Here is a 22,424-nt window from a genome sequence, read left to right as displayed (position 1 = left end):
GTTGTTTTTTTACAGTTTATCCATGTCTGGGATATATATTGAAAATTTGTATATCAGCCAGCTCTTCCATTACTGGACATTATTTTTTCTTTTTCGCAATGACTGTGTAAGAAACCCTGGAGCTGGCTTGGAGAGAGCCTCGTGTTGTGTTTTCTTTATTCCAGTAATAACCGACTCATCACCTTGGCCAGTGTCCAGCTAATGCAGGACAGAAAAGGAGTGGCAGGGATCCAGAGCAGAGAGGAGAGGAGAGGAGAGGAGAGGAGAGGAGAGGAGCTGTGTCTTTAAGCTCCAGTGAAATCCATCAGGAGGAGTCTCAGCAGCCTGCAGGATCATTGTATTCACAGTGGAGGGAGCTGCTCCTTGTTGCTATACCAGGGTGGATGGATACGCACAGGATGCTTATTCCTGCACTGCAAACGCACGGAGTAGAGTAACAAAAAAAAGAAAAGAAGAAAGGCTTCAAACCTGCGTATAACCATGGGATGCCATTGGGTTGTTTTGGCCTCTTATTTTGTTTTGCTGCCACTAACAGGTAAGAAATTCAATATTATGTCTCATGTGTGTTCTTATTAATAATAAAAATAATAATAATGACTTTATTATAGTGACCTCATTTCATCTCTACACCTCACAGTATAGTTTCATAAATGATTATAATTATAATTTAATGCCACTATATTCTAATGGACACGAAGAGAAGCTTTTTAATGAAGAGCGCTGTACTTTATTATGCTTATTATTATTATTATTATTACAAAATCTATATTATTCTCGCATTTTGTATTATTGAGTCTTTTCAGATCACTGACGTGTTCTTATGTCTCCAAATTATTGCGCGTCACTATAATTAAGTTTTTTTTTCGCCCTTAATTAGAATAATTCCAGTGTGGAAAAGGTGCATGTATGTATCATTGCGCGTGTTTATTATAGGCCTCTATACTGTCTCCACATGGTTCACACACGCACACAAGTTGCGTTTAACGGTGCAAACCTGTCAGCTCATATCTACACACATCACATCATTTGCATAACTACAACTGTGTGTTGAGGTGCGTATAGGAAGGAGATGCCTTTGGGCTGCCTCTTCCTGCAGGCAACAGGTGTGTGCTTGTGTGTGTGTGTGTGTGTGTGTGTGTTTGAGGATGATTAATTATTTATCCCACCCAAATAAAAGGGATTAGGTTGTGCACCACAGCAGCAGAAGGAACAAAGAAAAGAGAGAAAGAAGCACTTCTTCTTCTTCGTCTTCTAACACAAACACACCCAGCAGCACCTTGACATTTAACCACTCTGGCTGCTGTGATGATAGCTCTGTGTTTAGTCATGTAACAGCCTCAGATTTTGTTTGCAACCTTTTGCAAACACCAAGAAAGCAACTTTAACACACATACACACACACACAGAGAGAGAGAGAGAGAGACTTAACAGCCTGCAAAAAACCCAGATATTGATATTTGCGTTCACATGCTTCTCCTTGGTGCTTTCTCAGCCCCGAAGGCACAACAGTCACATGAAAATCCTGTTCTTGAAATGGCGCTTATCATGTGGGAATCTGCACACACACAAAAAAGAAAAGTTGAAGGGGGGTTGGCTGTTGGGGGTTAAACTGAGAAGAAAATGTTGGTTTAGTTCACTCATCTTAAGGGAATGGATTTAGGGGCCTTAATGCATGATTACTCAGCGGGTAGACAGCTCATAACTATTGATTGTTCCATGGTGGTTTGATAGCACTCTGTCTTAAGGGGCTCTGTGCCAATCATAACATCCCATTTAACCATCACATCATGATCAGCTTTGGTTTTTAGGGAGCTGTGGTGGGAACTTTATAGACTAGACGATTAATGGATTAATCAACAAAATAATCTGAATACTAAACGGTGATGAAAGAGGTTGCTCTGTCCTGTTTTTGCTTTTTTCATTCTCTCAATTCTACCCAGAGATAGTTAATTCATTAACATCTATTGAAAGCAGCATTTTTTTTTCCCTCTTTGTGCTGGATCTTTACTGATCCCTTCACAGCCGTCAGAAATAGCATTCAGGTCCACCATACGTCAACGGTGCAACACGGTTCAACACGGTTCAACACGGTTCAACACGGTTCGGTTTGTGTTGCGGTTTTGGGGGTGGTTCAGTTTCGGTTCGGTTTGTTTTGCACATCAGGGAGAAGAAGATTGAAACCATTTCTAATGTGTTCGAACTCCAAAACATATAGAGATTGATTGATTGATAGTGAGATTTCTCAGGGCTGGCTTAAGGCATAGGCCATAAGTACTATATATACCATATAGTCACTTAGGGTGCCACCTTCTGGGGGGCGCTGGTCGCCCTCTATAAACATTAAATAAACATGTTTTTTTTAAATCACAATGGGCGCCCTTCTTCAATTCAGCATTGAGGTAACAAATGATCAACTAAATAAAGGAAAAAAGAAATACACTTTTCACTCACTGTAGTGAAACTGACTAAACACTTTTAAGCCAACAATATCAGGGACCAATTGTTTATTGCTCCCTGATAATCAATTAAAAATATCTAATCACGATTAATCGCATGATTGTCCATGATTAATCACACATTTTTTATCTGTTCAAATTGTACCTTGAAGGGAGATTTGTCAAGTATTTTCTCTTTTTCTCTCTCTCTTTTGGTCTTATCAACATGGGAGCAGGCAAATAAGCTTTCTTTATACAAATGTATGTATATATTTATTTTTGGAAATCAATTAACAACACAGAACACTGACAGATTTTGCCCAGAACTGCATGTGATTATCATAAAGTGGGTATGTCTGTAAAGGGGAGACTCGTGGGTACCCATAGAACCCATTTTCACCCCTTTGAAAACGGCCATGACAGTTTTTCCTCGCCAAGATTAAGCGCAAGTTTGGAGCGTTATTTAACCTCCTTCTTGACAAGTTAGTATGATATGGTGATATGATATGGTACCATTCGATTCCTTAGGTTTTCTAGTTTCTTATGATACCAGTTTCTTCACTTTTTAAAACTGAGCCCGCTACAACCTTCGAAAGATCGATTGCGTTAAAGAAATTAGTGGAGTCTAGGGTACCAAAAGGGCTAGAGATGGACGACCCTGATATTTCTATATTGAAGCCATAACACTGATTTTATACATGAAATAAGGCAGACTACGTAATGGTCAATAGGCCTTTGATCAGATAATTGTGTCTTCTATGTCTCTGGCACTACGTCAAATAATTAGCAGGCCTGAATTGAATGGTGGTGGTACAACGGTTAGTTTTTTTTTATGGTTCAGTTTTGCATCCCTAACATCAACTATGTTATATGTGCTCTGTTCCAGTTTGGTGCCAGCCAGTCATCTCCCCCAGCGGGCCTCACGTTGTCATTCCCAAGAGGGGGAAGCTGGAGCTGCGTTGCCGTGACAATGGCACCACGACGTCTGGCGTCCCGTCCAGGTTGAGGTGGCAGAGGGAGAGGGCTCGCAGGCTGGAGGGGGAGGTGGAAGAGGACGGAGTGGCCTTCGTCAGGGTGTCAGCGACGCAGGCCTACCACATGGGTCGTTACGTGTGTGTCAACAACAGCACACTGGAACACAGCTCCATCTATGTATATGTGAAAGGTGGGTGTTGGAGGTCAGATGAGAGGCATATGATTGCACATGTATCTGTGTACCTCTAACAACAACTATCAATCCCTTTCATCCCCTTCAGACACCCAGAATGCCTTCCAGCGCACCATGGTGAACGTCATCCTGGTGCGTGCAGGTGAGAACTGCACCATTCCCTGTCTTGTGACCGACCCCGAGGTCACCCTGCTGGCCCTGGAGACCTGCGATGGACGACCTTTGCCCTCTGGAATGAGCTACCACAGCAACCTCCAGCGAGGCGTCATCATCAGCAACGTGAGAAAGGAATACGAGGGCTGTTTTGTGTGTGTGGGACAGCTCGCTGGAGGCAAAGTGACGTCGAGCCAATACACCATGGATGTACGACTTGGTGAGTGAGAGATATGATGGACAAGGGCGATTTGTAATATTCTTGTTTCCAAAAACTATAATTCATGTTGGTAAAGGGGTATCATACCATTGTTTAATGGTTCTCCATTTGGCATATCTTTACTAGATATGTCATTTACGTGATAATTAAGCTAAAAGGGTAAAAAGAGGGATAGAGTGAAGCTGTATGTGCAGCTGTTGACAACAGGAAAGAAGTGAGGGAGAAGCATCTGTCATCTTTACAGAAGGGTTTTGAGGGCAGATCTATAAAGTCAGAGTAAAAGCCACAAGCTTGTAAAAGGGATAATTGAGTTATCCCTCTTGTGTCCTCCCAGTAATTAGTCAGTGGAAGGTAAACCCAAAGCATTTGTCTTTGCTAATGCCTTGGGGAAGCATAATGTAAATGTGTCAAAGTAAACTGTGAAGTAAACACAAAGTAAAGTTGTCACTACTCACAACTGCTTGTTTAAATCAACAAAGCTAGGGCTGGACAATGTGAGGAAAAAGTAGCCTAATGTTTAATAGAATATCTTCTTCTGATATCAGAAGACATATTATCATATGAGTTAAGAAATGGAAAATTATAAGTGAAGTTGGCTTCTTCTTTTTATTATTATTATTATTTTGGCATTTTGGTGTAGAAATGGGAAGGGGGGGGGGGGGGGGGGGATTGACAATGGATGTATAAAGAGAACTGGATACAGCGTCGGAGCCGGGGCCTCGATCGTTTATTCCTATAAGAGTTGCTCAGTGGCACATGAAGCAAAGACAGCTCGACTTCCGAGTATAAAATAACCCAGATCATTTGGCGATCTTCCGCATCCATTGGGCCCATAGAGCAGGCGCAGTAGCATTTCCTTTAAGTTCACCTCCCAGCCCTCGCTTCAGCTTCGGTTTCACATGAACGGTGGAAGGGAAATAACTCTGGATTCGGCTATTAGTGCATTTTACAACTTTTAGGTTCGTACTGGGAAGCTAATTTACCTAAAGAACAAAATTACAGGCGTCTCTTTCCCAATGTAAGTCTATGGGAAAAAAAGTATTTTTTGGCCCAAAGGCATCACGTGACATACATGGAAGTTGTAGTACCACCGTTTGGCCACTTTGAAAATTTGCTTCAAAGCTCGGCGCACTTCCTGTGGGCTTGAGTATGACACGCAACAAAGGTCCCAAGGCGGTTATATATGGCATGTGCTGTAACCAATCGGCTACCAAAGGCGCTCCTGAAGTTGGCTTCTTGATGTTCATCGCACAGTAAAACTCTAAAATAGTAGTTGCTATGTAGTGATGGACTTGTGATTTATGGACAAATGATATCCATACATACGTAAACAAGACTAAGATTCTGCAGCCTATGCTGGCGGCACTGTGAGGCAGTGGTGCTTTGATGGATGTGTCTAGAAGGGAGCACAAAAATTGCTAAATTTGATCTGAGATCTGCAAAAACTTGCAAAAACTCTTGTGAGACTCACTGGCCGACGACCTATCCGAACCTTAACTACGGTATCCAAGGTCAATGCCTAACCTTAACCATCTTGCAAGAGTTTCCCCAGTTTGCTGGTTCCTTTCTAGACACAACCATGTCCGCATGCTCACAATGACTATATGCTATCTTCCTGGTATAATGTTTATGATGTTCACCATCTTAGTTTAGTATGTTAGCATGCTAATTAACTAATAAGCAGTAAATACAAAGTAAATAGTAGGTAATGTCATTAGTCTTGCATTGAAATTGATCACCAGTGTCAGTAGGATTCATCCTCTGGGGACCATTAATGTCCGTACAAAAACTTCATGGCAATCTACAAACTAGTTGTTGAGATATTTCCGTGGTGGCCCAACAGACCAGCAGAGCTGCTATAGCATGGCTGCAAATCTTCATAAGAGTCCATAATGCATCCTGGCACAGATCAGTTGTAGTCACAGCAACTATCATTACAGATGTGTTTTGGCAGAGGAGGGTTAGCTCATAGCTTTTCTTATGAGCTATATTAATAGGAAATGTATCATAAAGGCATTTTAAGTGTAGGCTACGTCAGATCATATTTCTATTTGTCCCTGCACTGCATCAGCATAAATTTTCAGCCTCGTCTGCAGTGGAGAGAAGACTAAACAGAGACAGGCTGGGAGGAGCCGGGGCGTAGCGTCCTTCTTCTGACTGATGGAGAGAGGGATGTGAGACAGGAGACGTGAGGGAGGGAGGAGCAGAGGGATTACAGTCCCACACGGAACAAAGCTTTGTAACGGTGCATGAAGGCTGTGTTTGGGGCAAACAGAATTAACGCAGTCTTCTTCAAACACAGACTCTGACGTCAGCAGGCGTTTAATGTCGGAAATTAATCATCCGGTTTATGTGTGTCTGCATATGCAAATAGTGTACTTGTGTGCATTGTCATTAGTTTGTCCTCTAATGCGATCCCTGGCACTCAGCAAACTGGAGTCACACACCCTTAAGGGTCTTTTATGACTGCACGAACACCAACATTTCCGACTGGTAAATAACAAGCAACCAATTGTGATTGTAAGTGAGCTAGTTTGTTATATCAGTCATGATGATAATGTTGCTTTTGCATCTCTTGATCCAGTGCCAGAGGTGCCTCCAATGATCACGCTGTCCCAGAAGGACACCGTTATCCTGAGGAGAGGAGAGCGGTTTGAGATTACCTGTAGCTCCGCCAACGTCAACCCGGATTTCAGTGTCAAGTGGGATTTCCCGTCAACAGCGGTGAGATTGATGAAGGGATTGAGTGGTTTCTCCTCGGCCTTTGTGTCCGGGTGACTCACTGTCAGGATGTGAAACTTTCTGTGTTTCTACCTGGCTGACTGGCCAGGACATTTATCAATCCAAGAAAGAGCCAGATATTTACACTGAAGTTAGATAGAGGACACCGAGGTCATATCCTTTGTAATATTTATGGGGATTTACAGGGTTTAATGACACAAAAAGGAGTTTACATTGTACACATTTGGGGTTTTGTAAGACTGATTCTGATATTTCTTACACTAAATATTTGAATAATATAACTTTTTTTCGGCAAACGATTGTATAGTTTCATTAGTTTTAGTAATAATGATAGATAGAGAAGGCTAGGAAGCATAATTTTAGGAGATTTACTTTATAACATATAATTGAACACTTAAATTAATACATTATGTGAAATATTATGATTTCCTTAAATACTCTGAAAACTGTTTTGAGTTTGGTTGGTGATGAGTATTATTTAGAACTCTGGCTACAGCCCTGGATTTTCTTTCTCACTGACCTATCTGAAGCATGACACCTTGAAAACAGTGGATCTGTGTGACATTACACCTGCTCACCTTTGCCCCTGATGCCCCGCAGCATCCCGGTGAAACTCACACCTCGCACATCCTGTCCGGTTCCCGCGGATACCGACGTGCCACCTCGCTCTTGATCACAGCTGTCAACCAATCAGACTCGGGCACTTACCGCTGCCACGCCGACAACGAGAGAGGCGCCAGTGCCACGGCGCTGCAGCTGGATGTCCGAGGTGAGTTTTGGAGGTGGTTAATTGATGTTTGTGCATGCATGGCGTCAATATACAGACACACACAACGCCACCAACTGGATCTAACCAACATTGTCTGGGCTTGTCTAAAAACCACCATCACCACCCCTCCTTCACAGTATCCACAGGAATGTTCACTGTTCAGAACAGTGACTAACACTTACTACAGTGTTCACACCAAAAGTACACTTTTTTAGGACTTATGATCTCTTATTTGCATAGTATGCAAATATGTAGACGTCTCGGGGAAATAGCTGTCATTATTCAAAGTGTGTTATTATAGACTAGTGAGAACGTCTGAAATTAGTCTAGACATGATTTACACAAACACTTCAGACACACAAAAAGGTGCAACAAAAGACAAAAAGAACGGAAAAGATTTTCGATATTTGCCGTTTGTGATTTGTTCTAGTTGTGTCTGTGGATTTGTTCTGTTGGTCTCATACAAATCAAACAAGAAAGGTACAGTGTGTAGGACTTGGTGGCATAGTGGTGTGGTTGCAGATTGCAACCAACTGAGTACCCCTCAACTCACTCTTCCCGTTCCAAGACTGCATTAACGTGAGCCACCGAGTGCAAAGCCGTGGTAACGCCGTTCGCCTCACTCAGAGGCCAGCCATACCATAATAACACTACTTTAGGAGCAACGGAAGGCAGAAGGCGGCTGACGGTACCACGGTTTTGCACTCTGCGGCTCACATTACCGCAGTTTTGTAAGCGTGTCGGACAACTACGGTGGCCTTCACCTAATGCAAAATTGCAAAAGGCTCTCGCTGGAGCCAGTGTTTGGTTTGTCTGTTTTGTGCCACTGTAGAAACCTGACAAACTGGAGAGGATTCTAGGTGGGAAATTGCCCTCAAGCAAAACCCTTAACACCCAACTAGAGCTTCCCAGTGGACGGCAGATCAGACTCTGGTTGCCTCCAGGTGGCATATTTTACACAAATGCTCATCAACTATTCTGTTACAGATGGGTGGAAAAGTTAGGAAAACACTCACAGAAATAAAGGTAGACAGGGCAGGTTGAAGAAACACAATACATTAAACTCCAAAGAATCTATTCATATATGTTTATTTATTTATTTTATGCAGTTTAAAGTTACAGGGACAGTGCACATTAATAGACATTTCTGTAAATGTGCCAGTTTAGCCAGCTTGGCTAATTTTCAACTGCAGTCCCTGGGCAGGTGTAATGACAAAAACATGAAATACTTTGAAACAAGGACAACAATACATAAAACATAAAACAAAGCACACTTAAGGTTATTTACAGAGTATGGTCACACACTTGATTGTCTTTTAAACATGATTTAGAATTACTTTTAGATGATTTTTAATGCAGACATTGAATATTTACTGAATACACTAATGACACATTGCAACTACAGTATAATCTTTGCTTATCTGCAACACTTAGATACATATATGGACTACAGTGTAATGTATACTGGTGGACTTTTCCTTTAAGTATGTATATGTGTGATGTCCTCCAGATCAGGGGTTCATCACCATGTTAGGAGGCCCAAGTCCAATCCAGGCTGAGGTTAAAGAGGGGGAGAGTCTGAGCCTCAGAGTAGAGTTCAACGCCTATCCTGCACCCAGCTCCCTGTCCTGGTCTTACAACGGCAAACAGCTCCTCAACACCACAGAGCACGTCATCACCATCCACCGCCGCAAATACAGGTACAGTATGTATTCCACTGCAAGAATAAACATGCATGTGTGCACACGCAGAATTATAAGCTTATGTTTTTGTTTTATCAGACTCATCAGCGAGCTCCGACTAGTGAGGGTCCTCGGCTCGGAGGGCGGGATCTATATGTTCTCAGCCAGCCATGAAGACACATCCATCGATCATTCGTTCCACGTGTATGTCAACAGTAAGTGGCTCTCACTGTTGTTATATTGCACTCAAGTACCATAGCATATACAGTGTATGTCTTCTATAAACATGTGTGTCACCTTTTTCTCTACAAGGCAAGCCGGTAATCGTCGCCCAAGAAGGCCCTGTTGATGGACAGGTGCGGTGCGTCGCCGCTGGTTTCCCAGTCCCCAAAATAAGCTGGTACTTCTGTGAGATGCCCCACACGAGGTAAAATACATCGCACTACTTTCATCCAAAGAGTGTTACTATGTCAATTTATTTATTTTATGAGATTGCTCATGTCGTAATAAGACACAGCTACTTTATCATCTTGAGCTGGATGTGAATCTTTAATGTTTTATCAGCAGCCTTGTTTCATTCTTTTCTTTATTTATGGAGTCTTTATTCACAAATGACATGTTAAAAGGGAATCTGGCAGGTGGAAACAGATGAGAAGAGTTGAAGAAAGGGATGATATAATAAACGTCTCTACAAATGGGTCAGAATAAGCGATTATTGTGATAAATCACTGCAGCAGCCGAAAGACAAACCTCAACATCCTTCCTATTTCATAGTCAGTTCAAGTTCATGCCAATTTTTTAATATAAACAATGAAATGTAGAAATAAGAAATTATTTTTATGCATTTTTATAAAATTTACTCATCAATATATGATTAAAAACTCCTCGGACTCGTTGTTTTTTCTGCTGCTCATACTAAAAGCTGTAACCGAACAGCAGTGTGCACTTCAGACCATTTTACTCACAATAATCTCCAACACCTTCTGTTGTTTTGTCTGGCAGTTCCTCTGAGAGCAGGAGAGGCTCATGGGAGATGGAAAAAGTTGGTTTATGTCGTCTCATATGCCTCATTAGTATTCAGACAAATAAACTAGATTTTGATTGTTGGTCAACACAATATAAGCATTTAAAGCTCTGGTAAAATAGGCATTTGATATATTTTAGAAATTTTATTTGCTAAACAATTAATTGACATATTGCCAAAATAAAATGCGCAGAAGCTGAGAATAATTATTTTATTGTGCTAAACGTTGCTGTAGATGTAGAAGAAAGAGAGGAAAATGTAACCTTAAACAACTTTATAACCCCTCAACAGGTGCTCACACCTGCCCAACGCCACCCAATGGGAGACTCCGGATGTTGCCATGGTGACAGAGTCTGCCTTCGGTCGGAGCGAGGTGGTGAGCCGACTGAACGTGAGCAAGGAGCACGCTCACTATCACACCCTGGAGTGTGTGGCGGCGAGTACGGAGGGGGAGGAAGCCTACACACTGTTCTCCATCAGTGGTACGACACACAAACACATATATCTCATAGACAATCAATGACCCTGTGTGTCTGCGGAGGCCAGTTGTGTGGTTACTGGGTGCAGATTGAATAAGATTAGTGTATGCTGACTGTGCAGGCTGGGATTATATAGTGTAGACTCGCTAATCCATGTCACACACAAACAAACACCACTGCTGCAGCTGTCTGTCTTAACGGCGAGGAAGAGGATGTGTTGTGTATTTTCTGATTACTCTCTGGTGTGTGTGTGTGTGTGTGTGTGTGTGTGTTTCCTCCCAGAACGCATCGTCCCGCATAAACTCTTCACTCCTCTTCTAATTGGCATGGTAGCCACTGGCGGCGTCCTCAGCCTCATTCTAGTGGTGCTGCTCTATAAATACATGCAGGTAAGGCAGGAAATAAATCACATTACAATACCATTACTGCAATGAAAGAATAGCATTTAATCTGAGTGAGAGTAGGGTCATAAATCTCTCATAAATCTGTCGCCATCAATCCCATTCAAACCCCGTTTTAGCATCTCAGACTTCAATGTGAAATCAAGTACATCTTCCACCATTGATATGCAGTTTACAGAAAAATAAATGGCTGCTGGCAAAAGGCCCACTCTCATTTACTAATGACTCACGCCTCCATCTCGATATGTTAAAGTTAGAAGCCTCTTTCCGAGATCAGACTAGTTTTTTGGTAACGATATTTTAGCAGATAAGAGTGTCTGCATGTCCTTTTAATCAATATGAATGTGTTCTAATGAATTTGAAATGAATCAATCAGCCATTCAGAGTGCAGACACGCTGTAGTTAAAGGCTTTATTTTTTTTAATGTGCCCCCCCTCCCAGCATGCTGCTCTTATTGCACTCAGATGAGTCAGACTCCTTGAGAACTAGTTTATGAATTCGCAGTGGGATCATCAGTCTTGACAGTCAGTCTCAGGCTGACGACTAAAGTGCATCGAGTGATATGAAATTGAGTCACTTTCTCTGTATAAATGCCGGATTTCCTCTCCGAACTTGAACAGAAACCAAAGTTCCAGATCCAGTGGAAGGTCATTGAGAGTATCCATGGCAACAACTACATATACATTGACCCCACCCAGCTGCCGTATGACTCCAAATGGGAGTTTCCTCGACAGAAACTACGATTCGGTATGAATGCATCCACGTTTGAGAAGCTATACTGTATGTTTACATGTGTGAGAAAGCACATCTGCAGACATGTTAGTGTAGTCATTAGTAGGGCTGGGCAATGTGACGATATATATCTTCAAAACGATATATAAAAATGTCTATCGTATATATTTTTCTATATTGTTTCTATCGCAATACAGACTAAGCCTATATTTATTTCTTATTTCTCTATAATTTCACTTAAAACTGTTATGTTCATTTTGCAAATACTCTGTAGTTTTCATTTGTAAAGTATTAAATTCACACAGGAGTATACAAAAATAGGCTTTACTATGTGGTTATTTCATATATATTTATTAAATTGCCAGAAAACGTGCTGTATCGTGATGTATATCATTAGAGATATGAAATTACCTATATCAGGATAGAAGATTTTGGCCATATTGTCCAGCCCTATTATTGTATTTCGTTTAAAGTCCCCAAACACACAAATGTTTTTCTTACTGTTACTTCACTTGGATGTTTGAGCTTCACTGTGCAGATTGATGTACGTGCAGAGTTTGACACTAGAAGATTGTTTACACATTTATCTGTTGGAAAAGAAGCAGATGTAATTTGTTTATCATATTTTTCCGTGGAAAAACTATATGACAGATATTATTCAAAGCAGAGTAGTTATTAAATGTCTTAAATCATGTCTGGTGGGGATCTTAAATTAATTGTAAAATTAAGTTTGTGTGTGTGTGTTCCCCCAGGTAAAACTCTGGGCTCTGGAGCTTTTGGAAAGGTAGTGAGGGCCACAGCGTACGGACTCTGCTCTGCCGATACTGTTACAACCGTTGCTGTTAAGATGCTCAAACGTAAGTGTGTGTGTGTTTTTATCTCTTTATCTGTGTCCAAAACCACTCCATTGTTTTCTCCCTCTGTTATGACGGGTAAAACCCACAGAGCAAAAACAGCACGACTCAAACAGTCTTTACTTGTCTAAACAGGTTCAGTACGCAGGTGAGCGCAGGTGTCAGAATGGGCAACCAGAGCCGACAAGGATAAAGCAAAAACGTGGTCAGGAAAGAAACAGGCAGAGTTCATAAAAACCAGAAACACCAATACTAGAAATGGTTGAGACACTTGTCTCGGGGGACAAAGACGAACTGGCACAGAGACAGGGAAACACACCGACTAAATACACTGGGGAGGTGAGGCTAATTAGGAGCAGGTGAGGATGATTAGGAGCAGGTGAGGATGATTAGGAGCAGGTGAAACCAATCGGGGAGGGGGAGGTAATGACACAGGCGGGAAACACACAAGGGCAGGAAGTGAAAGAGAGGAGAGGTAATGGTGCCTTCAAATGAAACTCGTGAGCTCATGTTTACAACATGGGAAGGTGTGTACACGATATGCTTGGCGTTCAAGTGGTTAAGTCATGAGAACACCGCTGCTAAGCAACGGAACTATTAACGTTACTGACGGCATCTTGAAACCACAGAGGCTAACAATTTAGCAAGCTAGCAAGCAGGTAACACAATGCAGTAAATGCAAAGGCATAATGACAGAGGAGAAAGATGAGGTCGTTGGAAATATCAACATTTTCCTCAGACATATTATAAAATTACAAAGAAAAACAATATACGACTAAAATAACAATATATTAACTTATTATGCATCGAAAAATTAACTTCCATGGCCTCCGCCATTTCTGACGAAGTAGTACACAAACACATGTAGTTCACATCTAACAGCATTTAAGCTTTACAAGCAGTAGCGAGTGATTTGCAAACTGTTATCAATAGTCACACAATACACAAGCTGCTAAAATAACATTTACATATATTGCTTAATTTCGGACACAGCCTGCGACACTGTAAGAGTTTATAAATGTTCTGATGATGTCATCCCAGCCAACGCCCATGCTACGGAGAAGGAGGCGCTGATGTCAGAGCTGAAGGTGCTCAGTTACCTTGGAAACCACGTGAACATTGTCAACCTGTTGGGGGCGTGCACTGTCGGAGGTGAGAGGAGCAGCTTCATCACTTTTTATTTACATGCAAGTGTTTTTGGGGCTAAATTTGGTCTGGATTTTGTTTGTTTGCTGACACTATTATATATATAACCCTCTTGCATTTAGATGTTTATTATATATTTATTGACTGATTTTGTTTTATGGTAATAGGTTGATGTGCTGACTTGCTGCTATGCCCAGCCAATATTGACCTCTTATTAAAAATCAGATATTGGAAAGTCAGTACCACCCTGCTCCGATATGAAAACGTGATGCAGTTTGACTCGTCACAAATTTACTATGCAGTCGAATCGATACTATCCACCTGTCTGGACCTCAGCATTGATTATAATGCAGCATTTAGATTGGATTCACACACAAGTATTCATGAGTGTGTCATTAGGAAAGAAACGCTGAACACTTGGGCATGAAAAATCCTCATTTTAAGATATTGACACAAATTTGTTCAACACAATAATATCGTCTTTTAAACACACATATCTGAATGCACTACACGTGTCCTGCCTTGAAACAGTCAAATAAAATGAGTTCCCTACAGTATAAACCTGACACCGTCTTCTTTTGGCTCATTATTAGAGCTTTGTGTGTCTCTTTTCATTGTTGCACGCTGTCATACGGTTTCAAAATCAGCGAGTGAGGTTTTCTTTTCATCTCTGCATCCTGCCAGGCCCAATTTTGGTGATCACAGAGTACTGTTGCTATGGCGACCTCCTCAACTTCCTGCGCAGAAAAAGAGAGTCCTTCCTAAACTCCCAAGTTGGCGATGGTTACTATCGCAACGTCTCGAACCAAACGGAGCCTACAGCAAGGTGTGTATGTGTGTGTGTGTTGAAAATTGTGATTGCAATCGCAAAAATGGTTATCTTGTCCAACATTTGATGCTTATATGTCTGTGTGTGTGTGTGCGTGCAGCGGAGAGGTGACTGGTACAGGCTACATGCCCATGCGTCCCTCTGAGAAAGAGAGGTCTTCCCAGTCAGGTAGAAAGTCTCTCACTCCTCATTTCTTATCGAACATTTCATCAACACACTGAGTGCCTCCTCACCTACTGTGGAAGTGTCTGACGATGTAATCTTTATCTAGTCGACGTAGAGGAGCTGTCCCTGGACGCCGAAGATCTCCTCAGCTTCTCCTACCAGGTGGCCAAAGGAATGGAATACATTACTTCCAAGAACGTAAGGCCTTTACAGACCCGTGTGCTGCTTATTTATAGAGTCGTTACAGAAGAGATTTAAAAGTGCTGCTGCTAGTTTATAAATCACACTATGGCTTAGGGCCAACATGCCGTAGATTGCTGCTGTGAGGTAATAGTGCCGGTACAATCAGAACCGAACATGGCGAAGCTGCATTTACAGATTAGATCACACACACAAGGAGCCAGCCTCTTCAATCTTAAATAATAGAATTTGAATTAAAACCCTCCTGATTCAGTTTCTCTTGCTGCACTTTTGTTGCTTTTATCAAATAAGGCACTATTGTCCACTATTGTTTCCCCTGAAATGGTACTAAAACTATATTGTTCTTTTGTATATGTTTGCATTTAATTGATTTAATTGTATTTGTATTTGCCAAATATATCATTTTACTGTATCTATGTATTGTGTAAAGCATTGTCAATTTGCCTTTTGTGTTTGAGAGGATTGTAACGAGTTTAACTCACCTCGCCTCATTTGTGCATGTGTGCTGTGTGTCGTTCGTTCACTGCAGGAACCTGTTACAATGTCAATACTCACTTTTGTGTGCGCGTGTGTGTGTGTGTGTGCGTGTGTGTGTGTGTGCGTGTGTGCGTGTGTGTGCGTGTGTGCGTGTGTGCGTGTGTGTGCGTGTGTAGTGTGTCCACAGGGATCTTGCAGCCAGAAACATTCTGCTGACTCACGGCAGGGTGGCGAAGATCTGTGACTTTGGCTTGGCACGAGACATCACCACTGATGCCAGCTATGTGCTCCGAGGCAACGTGAGTCTGTCTGGCACATTTTCTCGCTGCCCCTTCGCCCTTGCATCCTTCCTTCCTTCCTTCCTTCCTTTCTTCCATCCATCCATCCATCCTTCCATCCATCCATCCTTCCTTCCTTCCTTCCTTCCTTCCTTCCTTCCTTCCTTCCTTCCTTCCTTCCTTCCTTCCTTCCTTCCTTCCATCCTTCCTTCCTTCCTTCCATCCATCCTTACTTCCTTCCTACCTTCATTGCTTCCTTCCAACCTTCCTTCTTTCCATCTATCCTTCCTTCCTTCCTTCCTTCCTTCCATCCTTCCTTCCTTCTTTAATTCCATCCATCCATCCATCCATCCATCCATCCATCCATCCTTCCTTCCTTCCTTCCTTCCATCCATCCTTACTTCCTTCCTACCTTCCTTGCTTCGTTCCAACCTTCCTTCTTTCCATCTATCCTTCCTTCCTTCCTTCCATCCATCCATCCATCCATCCATCCATCCATCCATCCATCCATCCATCCATCCATCCATCCATCCATCCATCCATCCATCCATCCATCCATCCATCCATCCATCCATCCTTCCTTCCTTCCTTCCTTCCATCCTTCCTTCCTTCCTACCTTCCTTGCTTCCTTCCAACCTTCCTTCTTTCCATCTATCCTTCCTTCCTTCCTTCCTTCCATCCTTCCATCCTTCCATCCTTCTTTCCTTCCATCCATCCATCCATCCATCCTTCCATCCATCTATCCTTCCTTCCTTCCTTCCTTCCAACCATTCTTCCTTCCTTCCTTCCTTCCAATTGCTTGTTTTGTCCAGTCAACACTCCAAAAGATAAAGATTAAAACAAAATTAAAATCATATGAGACGAAAAAGAAGCAAATCCTCAGAAACATGCTACCTGGCATTAATGTACAGTTTAACATTTTTGCTTGAAAAATTACATTGATTAAAAAGATTTATAATTTATGAAAATAACTGGTTTATTTTTCTGTCGACCCACCAATTGATTAATCGACTTACTGTTTCAGCTCCAGAAAAAAAATATTACAGTATACAGAGTATTACATATGAAAGAAAGAAATGCACAGAATATGCCATATGCCTGCTCACTGGCTCAGCTTTACTCTTATTAATTATATATTATATTAAAAGATTTGTACCATTTTAGAGAAAAGATATTGTATGTTTTTAAAGAGGATCTATTCTGCTTTCTCCCTTCCTCCCTTTCCTTTAGTGTGTTATATCATTTTTTGTTAATGTAAAAGGTCCGGCCTTTTCTTCCGTAACGTGGTGATGTCACCAAGTAACACATTTGCATAACACCTTCATAGCGGCTAGTTTGGCGCGTCCTCAAACAAAGCTAGTTGGAGCGGAGCTAGAGCAGAGTCTGAAGAGTTTGGTTCGGTTGACCAATCACAATAGAGTGGGCCAGCTATGGTGGGGAGGGGGGGGGCAGGAGCTCAAACAGAGCGTTTCAGACAGAGGGTGAAAAGAGGTGCTGCAGCATAGCTGGTATGAGAAAAATAAAGTGTGTATGGAATATTAAATCATGTAAACATGTTCAAGTAGAAACCCAAAATACAAGTATGCACCAGAAAGTGAGCTTGATATGTCCTCTTTAAGAATGAAAACAAGGAAACATGGTCCATACCGCTCTGGTAATCATGGCTCTCCCTCCTGCAGGCTCGTCTGCCGGTCAAGTGGATGTCTCCCGAGAGCATTTTCGACTGTGTCTACACCTTTGAGAGTGACGTGTGGTCCTACGGCATCCTGCTCTGGGAAATCTTCTCTCTGGGTAACATTTCCAGTTAGAGCTGTGCTGTTGCATCTGAGCCATTATTTGTGTTGTCCATTTGAGCTGACTGGGGCCTTATTAGAGGCTCTGATGATGCTCCCAAGCAGCAACATCACTTAGTGGGGTTAAATGTACAAAATCATATTGATTATGATACATAATGTAGTTCCAGACACCAATGTCATTATACGAATCCATGATTTTTACTTAAAGCGTGTGCTTACTGTATGTCTGTGTTACAGGTAACAGCCCGTATCCTGGGATGCAGGTGGGCTCAGTATTTTATAGGATGATTCAAGATGGCCACAGGATGACCAGGCCAGACTTTGCTCCCATCGAGATGTAAGTGTGTGTCTGTGAGAGTGAGTGTTCCCATTATAACTATAGGGCTGCAACTTATGATTCATTTGCCAGTCATTTTAATGCCTCTGCGCCGGTGACAGCCGTGGCCGGACGCATTACGTTTTCGGGTTGTCCGTCCATCCGTCTGTACGTCCAGTCTTATGAACGCGATATCTCAGGATCACCTTGAGGGAATTTCTAAATGTGGCAAATCGTCCACCTGCACTCAAGAACTGATCAGATTTTGGTGGTCAAATGTTAAAGGTCAAAGTCACTGTGACCTCACGTCCGTCCCATTGTTGTGATATCTCAGGAACGCCTGGAGGGAATTGTATTACATCTGGCACAAACGTCCACTTGAACTGATGAACTGAACCATAACTCAAGAATTACTATGCTAATTATGACAATTTCACACAAGTCTCATCGGATAAAATGATGAAGTGATGACATTTTGGACAGATATGGATGTAAACTGCAACTAGACTGGTTGGCAGAGGCACACAACCGCAAGGCGGTAATTCTAGTTTCAATTAATAATTTTTCAAAAATATTGAATAAGGTACAATGTGAAGTCATCGAATTTATTGTTTTGTTCGACCAACAGTAAAATATCTAAAAATATTCAGTGTACAAGGACATAAAAATCTGATAAAAACAGCAAATCACACTGGAGAAGATGAAACCAGAGAACGTTTGGCATTTTTGCTGAAAAAAATTACTTAAATGATTAGTCAAAATAGTTGATAATTCATTTTCTAGCTAATCAATTAATTGACTAATCTCATTCCTCCATGTTGAAACTTTTTTTTTTTTTAATAAAAGTACAAAATACAGAATCAGTATACGGTGGACAGTATACAGTTAAAACAGTAACAAAACAAAACAGCATGGGTACAAAACACTAGACAAAAATATTATAAAACAAACAGAAATTAATAAAATTAAGATTGTTTTAATAGCCTTTTTGTTAGTCGAATTATAAATTAGTTTTCCATATAGTTTAACATCCTTCACGAAAACACGAAAACACGAAAACACGAAAACACGAAAACACGAAAACAAAGTTTTTTGTTGCTAAATTTACATTTATGTATAAAATATTTTAGTAGGATTATCATCAAATTTATTGTTAAAAACTAATCTCAGTCTGACCTCTGTAGGTATGACATGATGTTGTCCTGTTGGAACCACGATCCTTTGAAAAGGCCGCCCTTCAGGAAACTGGTGGAGAGGACCGAGCTGCTACTGTCAGAAAATACCAGGAATGTGAGTAGATGAAGCCTCTGTCATTATTATAAATTACATGTTATTTCTTGTTTAAAAGTTCTCATTGGAGAACAACAGTGTAGAGATCCAGACAGGAAACAAATGGAGCACAAGAGATAATATGTGTAATAAAGATCCACAGTCGCACTCGAACCATGGACGTCACATACCGTGTATATGACATTTGGATTTGGCTTGTTATTATTCTCATTACACTACAGTAGACTATTTCTTTTGTGTCATCAAATCATCCAAATACCACAAATGTTGTTGTTGTTGTTGTTCCTCAGGTGTACCTGACACTGAGCAACGCTCCAGGTCATCCGGATCAGCAGAGGGCGCCGTCACGGAGGCTGAGCTCAGTCTGCAGCACGACAGCCCCCACACAGCCTTTGCTGCAAAGCACGCCTGACGTCTTCCTGGACTATGTCTGACACACACACACACACAAACACACGCACACACACACACACACACACACACACACACTGCTATAAAACATACAACCCCCCCCCTACCTCCCTGATCATTCTCTCCTTTTATCGCACAAACTACAAGAGCCAAATGCACTCTATAAACTACTAACAACACATTCACTCAAACTAACTCTCAAATGCTGGCCTTCCTGCAACACATACACACACACACACACACACACACACACACACATACAGATACTGTATATATGCGACCCTGCACTGGGCTCTCAGTATTGGCCTCTATCTAATCTCCCCATTGCTGTATTGATCTCTGTGGTAGGTATTTCAGATGCACGTCTATATAAAGTAGACTCCAGCACTAACCGCCCATCAGATACAACATCATCTCCCATCAGCAGCGGGAGGAGTTTGGCTCACATTCAGCCTTAGATTGCATCTTAAGATGCTTTGGGGAAAACAAGAGACCTTTGACTGAGGAATAGATAAGCACAGTTGGTGCTGTGATGAGTTGACTGTTTTTTTTTTGTTGTTGTGTGAGATCTGTCTCCCTTTTTGCAGGAATATTTTGTCTTTTTTTGGGGGAAATATAAATAAATACAGCTTTCTTGCAGAGAGTTAGATGAAAAGATTGATACCTATCCTACAAGATATCTGTGTGTTAGAGGTAAAGCCAACAGCCGTTTAGCTTAGCTTAGCATAAAGACTGGAAACAGGGGTAAACAGCTAGCCTGGCTCTGTCCAACAGTGATATAAAATCTGTCTACCAGCAGCTCTAAAGTTCACAAATGAACACACTATATCTCGTTAGTTTAATCTGTCCCAAAAAAGGACAATTTGTGGTTTTAATGGGGATTAAGTTTGGGACTATTTCTTGTCCGGAGGCAGTGATTTACTGGAGTGTCTGCTGCTTGGACAGTCATACTTCTCATCTAACTCTGCAAGAAAGCAAATAAGTGCATTTTAACGTCAAACTATTAAAAATCTTAATTTACTGCAAGAGTCACCAGATTAACAAATACTGAGTTGTCAGCAAGTCTACCTTATAACTGGTTATAACAGGGCTTGAATAAAAGAGACCTTCCGATGAGAGACCTGAAGTCTCTTTTACATTATAACAAATGAGCCATAGCAAAGTGGCATGCAAGCGATAACTCCTAATACATCATAAAGCCATAAAGTTACAGAAACACTGATTCCCACCTGTGCGTTGTAGCTTTGAATACTGTGACTTGTAAAAGACTAACTGGTGTATTGCTGTATGTATTTTAGATTTAGCTTTAGTTTAAGTCTGTGGCCAGGTGTTTAGGACTGACTGTGTGCTCTTTTTACTTGATTTATATCCAACATGTATGCAATGTAAATACAATAGAGATGTGCCTTTAGATTTTTTTTAAGAAAATACTGAATGCATTGGATTGTGACAGTTATTGTTGAGAGCCAGAAGAGAGTCTCTGTGTGCTGGTTTTGAGAATCATGCCGTTTTGATACAGTTGGTTGACTTGTAATAATAAAGAAAGTACCTGTGATGGTAGAAGCGACTGGAAAGTGTCCATTTAATGCATCTGTCATTTTCCTAATTATGTGAAACAATTGTTCGTTCCGTTGCAACATCAGCGCCCACGTTTCAACCATTTTGGACTACTGCATGCCAGTGAAGCGTTCCGGCGTACAAAAGTAAAATACAATTATTTCTATTCTATTGTCATATTCTACCAAAATAGCCTGTGTTGAACAATAAAATATTATAAATATAATAAGCCTTTTCAGTCCAAAATGGCAGCAGCGGCTGTAGTTTCGTCTCTTTGCTTCTATACTCTTTGACAACGTTAACATGTTGATGTTTTGCAGGTATAGACCTTTTCATTGCCATTCTGTTGCTAGGGCAACAGCTTTGGTCCAAGTTTACTTCCTATCAGCTACTGCATTAAAAAACATTGCAACAGGAAATACAAAGGGGTCCATTTAGAATGATTATGTTGACAAGTTTGAAAAGGTCTATAATGTTTGTCATGTTGATCATTAGTTTAGCATTTTAGCATGTTAACATTTGTTATTTAGCACTAAACACTTCGGCTTCGTCCGAAATCGCATACTATGCACTACGTACTCAACATGTTTATCGTTCAACACACTTTTGTGTGAATAAACAGTAGTATGGATCTTTTCGGACGCACTGAGCAGTAATTTACGTCAACACATCCTGAGAGCCTCCTTGGCGGTTGGAGACGTGTAACCATGATAACCCGTGCTAACCTCATGTGACCAAAACGAGGGTTTGTGAGAATCAAAGTCTGAATTCATTTAAAATATATTAAGTTTGGAAAAAAAGTGAAATCTTATTCTTACAGTTAAATTAAAGCGTTATTGACGTTGCAGAGCTTTCTGCCATAGTTATGAACGTTGTTGTTACGACATTGCAGTGTGGTTTATTTATTTATTTATTTATTTATGTTGCCGTAGTGTACAGCCGGCGTTGCATACTGTTAACATTTCACCGCAAATAATATGCAATTTGCGTACTATTGGTTTCATACTAAGGTTTCGGACATACTAAAATATCTCACTTACTCTTTTAGCGTACTAAATAGCATGTTAGGATGGAATTTCGGATGCAACCTCAGTACAGCTGGGGCTGATGGGAATGTTATTAGCTTTGCAGATATTTGGATGGTACAATTTGACATTATGACCCGATTGTGTCGCTAGATGAAAAGTCAGGGGGAACACTAAACTTATTACAGTTAGGAGGACATGAATGTCTGCACAAAACTTAAATGGCAATTCATCCAATAGTTGTTGAGATATTTCACTCAAACCACAAATGTCA

The 22,424-nt window shown here is 41.2% G+C and overlaps 1 protein-coding gene across 2 annotated transcripts; it reads left to right on the top strand.

Annotated features, from left to right (window-relative positions):
- Positions 1-237: 237 nt before the first annotated feature.
- kitb (KIT proto-oncogene, receptor tyrosine kinase b) lies at positions 238-21,131 on the top strand. Of its 2 annotated transcripts, XM_074630264.1 has the most exons (22): positions 238-535; positions 3,322-3,600; positions 3,692-3,976; positions 6,561-6,700; positions 7,319-7,487; positions 8,998-9,187; positions 9,269-9,384; positions 9,482-9,596; positions 10,485-10,675; positions 10,955-11,061; positions 11,694-11,820; positions 12,558-12,662; positions 13,701-13,811; positions 14,490-14,631; positions 14,735-14,802; positions 14,906-14,997; positions 15,654-15,776; positions 17,435-17,546; positions 17,789-17,888; positions 19,052-19,157; positions 19,448-19,607; positions 19,638-21,131. In XM_074630264.1, exons 1-21 carry the CDS (start codon positions 481-483, stop codon positions 19,589-19,591), a joined length of 2,877 nt encoding a protein of 958 aa, XP_074486365.1. In that variant the 5' UTR covers positions 238-480; the 3' UTR covers positions 19,592-19,607; positions 19,638-21,131. The 2 variants fall into 2 exon arrangements, with proteins under 2 accessions (XP_074486365.1, XP_074486364.1); XM_074630263.1 differs by having other exon boundaries at positions 19,448-21,131.
- Positions 21,132-22,424: the final 1,293 nt, after the last annotated feature.

Source organism: Sebastes fasciatus, chromosome 3, assembly GCF_043250625.1.
Source record: "Sebastes fasciatus isolate fSebFas1 chromosome 3, fSebFas1.pri, whole genome shotgun sequence".
NCBI classification, from domain to species: domain Eukaryota; kingdom Metazoa; phylum Chordata; class Actinopteri; order Perciformes; family Sebastidae; genus Sebastes; species Sebastes fasciatus.
The sequence above is the reverse complement of the archived record's forward strand: the minus strand, read 5'-3'. Positions and strand labels throughout refer to the sequence as shown.

What these genes read in the sequence shown, in the direction of transcription:
- kitb (XM_074630264.1), top strand. Translation starts at nt 481, where the DNA reads ATGGGATGCCATTGGGTTGTTTTGGCCTCTTATTTTGTTTTGCTGCCA. An exon ending in GTTCCACGTGTATGTCAACA is followed by an intron (nt 9,385 to 9,481) that starts GTAAGTGGCTCT and finishes TTTCTCTACAAG; the next exon opens with GCAAGCCGGTAATCGTCGCC. An exon ending in TCGACAGAAACTACGATTCG is followed by an intron (nt 11,821 to 12,557) that starts GTATGAATGCAT and finishes GTGTTCCCCCAG; the next exon opens with GTAAAACTCTGGGCTCTGGA.